The sequence below is a fragment of the Raphanus sativus genome, unplaced genomic scaffold, assembly GCF_000801105.2.
Source record: "Raphanus sativus cultivar WK10039 unplaced genomic scaffold, ASM80110v3 Scaffold0705, whole genome shotgun sequence".
In the NCBI taxonomy this organism is placed as follows: Eukaryota; Viridiplantae; Streptophyta; class Magnoliopsida; order Brassicales; family Brassicaceae; genus Raphanus; species Raphanus sativus.
In genome coordinates this window covers 6,192-11,526 of record NW_026616021.1, presented here as the reverse complement: position 1 = coordinate 11,526, position 5,335 = coordinate 6,192, and the positions used below count along the sequence as shown (strand labels likewise).

Here is a 5,335-nt window from a genome sequence, read left to right as displayed (position 1 = left end):
CTAACATGTACCTACACATTTACATGTTTATTGTATATATGCAATGTTAACTAACATGAAAGTTGTAACATATACATTGGTACTACAAAAAATTATGCACCAAATTCCAATTTTACTAGATACACACTTCTAGGCTTCGATCACTAATATTAGTTGCTCTAGAAACATATACTAAGATCACTCATACTAGCTCTACATACCTATACTTAGATCACTAAGAAATCAAGGTCAATCACTTACCTCGCATCGCCTGTCTACATTTCTGGCATGAGTGGGATTCGGCGACTTCTTCTTCGTAAAGATGTCACGGCCGTTTCGATAAAATTCATCACTTTCTGATTCCGATGACGAACAATTCTCGTCCACAACCTCTGTCAACGCTGGAACCACTTCGAAACCCAACACGGTATCGAATATTAACTTGAACTAGATCTCAACCCGCACAACCGTGCGGGTGTTATTTTTATATTTATGTTTGATATTTATTATTTCTAAACTTATCTTTTTATGTTTCAAAAAAAGTGTTTCAGAAAAAAAAAACTTACCATTTTCAAGTTTATTTATTTTTATGATTTGTATATATTAATTTATATGTATATGTGTGCTGATAAAAACAACAAATTTCATTTTTTGGTTTTTATATTCTTCATTTATATATTTTGTAATTTATTTTATATCTTATTTAGTTATACACTTCTAATATTTAATTAATGCAAAATCAGAAAAGATAAAATATTATTATGCTATATTTAAATCATTTTATAAATATAATTGTGCTAAAAATAAAAAGGGCTTATCTATTAAATAATATTTGGCCATATTTAGTTATTTGTCTTTTAGTTTAATTAGCCGATCCATAACAATCAATGTGTTCACTTACTTTTTAAAAAATGAGTCCAATATGTTATATTGGAAAGAAAAGTTATCTATAAACTTTCAGTTGATAAAACTTACCAGATTCTATTGACTTCTTATACTAATTAGTTTTAACAAATACTGTTGGGAAATGATGGTGGAGATTTTAATATGTATGTTCTTATTTATAAATAAAAGAATTGTGATAATTAGATAGTTAATGTGTGATTGTGATTTTGGTTAGTTAAGCTAAGATGTAGGCTTAGGTGTCATGGAGTATTTAGTAAATTCTAATAGATATAATTAGAGGATAAGTGAAACATGATTTTCTAAGATAGGTCCAACTTAAAAAAAAAGAATCACACATGAACTGTGATTTCTATTTTAATATAATAAATTAGAATTTATATGTTAAAATATGTTTTTAATTATAAAATAAATATATGTGGATAATTATCTGTTTTTAACAATTTTGACCTGTTTTAGATGATATTTTTCTCGTATTCCAACTATAGAAACAGGACAGAAAAATCATCAAACTCGATTCCTTCGATAATTATTAGGTTCGAAATGATCTGCAAAGTACTCCCCCAAGAGGATATGAAAAGGTGAGAATAAGGTACGATAAACAACAAAGTGATGCACAACAAAGAAACACAATAAACAACAAAGAAACACAAGTGTTTGATGCAGAAACCACAACAAGTGGAGCACACAACACTGGAGAGAAGGTACGATTTTTGATTTATTATTTTATTAAGCTTAGAATCAATCAAGCCAGATTGTAGTAGAAGTTGCCATTAAGTTTCTGGGTCTTGTCCTCCATGGACCCTGCTTTGTTGACCCTTGGTGTTAATCTGGAGCTGTTCGGAACCTGTCTGAATGTGATATTCAGTTTCTGCAAGAGGAGACAAAACATGTTTATTCCCTCTCTCCCTTGAGGGTTCCTAAAAGTACAATAATTAATAACTGAATTACCTCCAGCAAAAGGTTGAACCCAGCAACACGGTCGCATGGAGAAGAAACAGAAAAGCCGGAAACTGAAGGTCCGTTAACAAGTGGGCGCAGACCAGCAGAAACAGAAAAGTCGGAAACTGGACGTCGGTTAACACGACCAGCAGAAACAGAAAAGCCGGAAACTGGACGTGCGATATCACGAGGGAGACAAGAAGCAGTATCTATGGATGGTTCAACCAAAATTACTTTGTCTGCTAAATAAGCAGCCATCAAAAAATCATTCTCCACAACAACAGCGGCTCTCTGTATGCGTAGAATGTGCTTCCTTATAGCTAATGCGACTCTGATACGCATATCCGAGTCCAGATCCAAGCTTGGCTCATCGATCAGATACACATGCGCGTCCTGTAAGGAACGTGTTGTTGTTTCTCTTCCAGTAAGTAAGTGTGGTCAAACCTTTTTTCTTAAAGTAAAAAACAAAAAAAAACAAATAACTAACCTTCATCAGACAGAAAGTTATGGCAACTCTCTGCCTTTCTCCAGGCGAGAGTGAGGTCAATTTCCGACCCATCAACCGGTCAATCTGAAGTGGCTCAATCACATCTGATACAAACCGATGGTGAAAACATCGCGTTTCTAGCGCTGCCCTGACTGTACAGGCTCTGATAAACGAAATTTCTTTCGGTTTGTATGATTCCAAATATTCTGGGCACCACGGTTCTACACCATCTGGTGGCAGAAAACCAGCCTACACCAAATCTTTGTTAACAAATCTTCAAATAAAAAATAAAAGCATATGGAAATAGTACTCGATCTACGTCGTACCAGCAATTTTATGAAAGTGCTCTTCCCTGTACCCTGGTCTCCCAGCACTAGGTGAATCTGACAGTCGTGTAAATTCCCTCCTTCCACTTTCATCTTGAGTTTCAGATGATTTGTAGTCATGTGAGGATAAGAGTATCTTCTACCGATCAAAGGTTCGGGGTCGGGCTCGAGGTGCTTTTCATTGGGAGCAGAAATGAAAAAATCCTAAGGAAAAAAAAAAAACTATCAACGACAAAAAAAAAAAAAATAAATAAATAAAGACCACTGCTTTTTACCCTCTCGAAGATGAGGGGGTCACCCTGATAAGGTTGTCTTCTATGGGATCAAACCCACGCAAGTAATATTCAATTCCTGTTTCGACATCAAAGTACTGCTCACTAAAGACACCATATGCTTCAGGTTCCCCATACATAATGTACATGTAATCCGAAACATAGTCGATGACACTAAGGTCATTGTCCACAACAATCACGTAGCTACAAGTAAGCAAAAATAAAACAAGCAAAGAGTTATATAAAACATCAGAGACAGAGAGAGAGAGTCAGAGAGAGAGAGAGAGAGAGAGAGAGAGAGAGAGACCTTTTAGCGGTTTTGAGAGAGCGTATGAGTTGGGCAACCATGAACCTCTGACGCATATCAAGGAAACTAGATATGTCGTCAAATATGTACACATCAGCGTCCTGCAAGAGAGCTGCAGCGAGAGTAACCCTGTGCTGCGCTCTTATATCTAAACGGTGGAACTTCACAGACGGGGTCTTCAAGTCGAGAAAACAAAGTATAAGAGCCCTTAAATCTTTTCTGTCGTCGACTTTACGAAGAATCTCCCAGACAGCAAGCCCCATATAGTCTTGTGGGACTTGTTGGGGCTTAAACACGACCTAATGAGACAACAAAGCGTTGGGTGATTAAAAAAAGAAAACTAGTTACTTAATATAAAATATATAAAATGTCCCAAAAGATGCATTTGTACCTTGAGTTTATGGTTTACAACCTGGGCCAAGAATCTTCTAAGATGTTTATCATGCAAGTGAGTCCGAATTGTTAGCCAATCAAGAGGAGGATCATTGAAGCGGCCGAGATTGGGTGTGAGTTCCCCGGCCAAGATTTTGAGAGCAGTAGTTTTTCCAATACTGCGAGGTCCGACCAATCCTACAATATCTCCACGTACAGGAACTGGAAGCCTACAGAGAAGGGAGAGGATTCAGAGTGACAATCAATCACACACACACATATATATATATATATATATATATATATTAATGAATGATTAACAAACAAACCTGTGCAAATTAAACGATTTGGCCCATAGGAGTGGATTCTGCTTTTATTAAATTCACCGACAATCGGCTTAGCTGATTGTTTCGCTACAAGAGTCAAACAACCCATTCGTTAGTGCAAAGTGTCTTGTACGAGTGGTCAGATCAAAAGGGTACCTTTGTTTCTTTCATCGAAAAGATTATGATCTGTGATAGCGATGAGATCTCCCATACCTGGAAAGGGATCCAGGATTAGAAAAGAAATAATAATAATACTTTGAACTACAAAAATCCATCAAGACCTTGAATAATTCCAATCGCACAATCTCTACCCCTGCAATTGGCCCCTAATTGATAGACAATCCTTTAACCTAACAAGGAAACCCCTGTTCAAAATCGATTTCCAACCACACAAATCTCTACCCTTGCAATTGCAATTGGACCCTAATCCATCAACGATACTTTTAACCTACATCTATAAGAAAGAACAAGGAGACCCCTATTATTATCACCTGAAACGTAAGTTTTTTTTTGAGAGAGAGAGATTAGGGTTTGCTTGCTCTTTTCGCCTTCTTCTTCTTTTCTTCTTTTTTTTTTCTTTTGTTTCTCTTCGATGGGAATAAGGACGGTTGGCTATATACACTTTATAAATACAAGAAAAGCAGCCCTTTTAACACCGCCTCACTTTTATCCAACTAAGACTCAACTAGGCCCGACTAACACCCTAGCTTTTTTTTTTTTTTTGGGTCAATTGTTCCCATTGAAATAGTCCAAATGGGCAAATATTACATTGGTTTCGAATGCAAACTCATTAAAATTCACAAACTTAAATACCCAGATAGAGAAGCGGTGTAAGTGGTGAGTATTCATGTTGACAAATTCATCTCCGTCACGACACGTGTCTTGTCGACGCTTTTCGTGCTGAAACAGAAATCCCCGGCCGTCGTAAAGTTTCTACCACCGTAAATGTTTTGATTTTTTCATTTTTATAAATTTTCTCCACCAGTGATTTTTTTCTTTTTCAAGACTTGAAACTCGATACCAATCGAACTCCATCATTCACTCAAACCGTCGTTTATGCTTGAGAACTCAGCCTCCAATAGATGATAACTCAGGGAGAGCTCGGTAGATCAACAAGAGACTTTTGTCGTACCATCAAAAAAATGCCGGCTTATCTAAAACTTACTTTAAGATTCAACTGAAAACAAATCCAACACCAGATAGAGAATTGAATTTTTAATGATTGTTAAAATTTGTAAAATCTACCGTTATTGGTTTGTACATTCTCACATTTTTATTAAAATTTAGTGTTACTGATTTGATGATTTTTTTTGTCGACCATTTTACAGACTCATGTGAACTCTGTAATACACAGATAGAGAAGCGGTGCAAGTGGTGAGTATTCATGTTGACAAATTCATCTCCGTCACGACACGTGTCTT

The 5,335-nt window shown here is 36.2% G+C and overlaps 2 protein-coding genes across 2 annotated transcripts; both read right to left on the bottom strand.

Annotated features, from left to right (window-relative positions):
• Positions 1–1,384: 1,384 nt before the first annotated feature.
• Positions 1,385–4,554, bottom strand: LOC108838727 (ABC transporter E family member 3). Its single transcript, XM_056997574.1, has 10 exons — positions 4,406–4,554; positions 4,071–4,127; positions 3,918–4,001; positions 3,608–3,818; positions 3,217–3,515; positions 2,913–3,113; positions 2,638–2,841; positions 2,312–2,560; positions 1,834–2,217; positions 1,385–1,753 (listed from the first exon to the last, which is right to left on the bottom strand). Exons 7-10 carry the CDS (start codon positions 2,755–2,757, stop codon positions 1,628–1,630), a joined length of 879 nt encoding a protein of 292 aa, XP_056853554.1. The 5' UTR covers positions 2,758–2,841; positions 2,913–3,113; positions 3,217–3,515; positions 3,608–3,818; positions 3,918–4,001; positions 4,071–4,127; positions 4,406–4,554; the 3' UTR covers positions 1,385–1,627.
• LOC130502833 (ABC transporter E family member 1-like) lies at positions 2,909–3,818 on the bottom strand (the record flags this gene model as incomplete). Its single annotated transcript, XM_056997573.1, has 3 exons — positions 2,909–3,113; positions 3,217–3,515; positions 3,608–3,818. Coding segments are annotated over 3 exons (715 nt in total), but the record flags the coding sequence as incomplete, so codon positions are not given.
• Positions 4,555–5,335: the final 781 nt, after the last annotated feature.

Bases quoted from the DNA above. Each gene is read 5' to 3' on its own strand.
- LOC108838727 (XM_056997574.1), bottom strand. From the start codon at position 2,757: ATGACTACAAATCATCTGAAACTCAAGATGAAAGTGGAAGGAGGGAAT. The intron at 2,561-2,637 runs GTACGACGTAGA...GATTTGGTGTAG, and splicing joins GCACTTTCATAAAATTGCTG to GCTGGTTTTCTGCCACCAGA. The intron at 2,218-2,311 runs GTTAGTTATTTG...CGTTCCTTACAG, and splicing joins TAACTTTCTGTCTGATGAAG to GACGCGCATGTGTATCTGAT.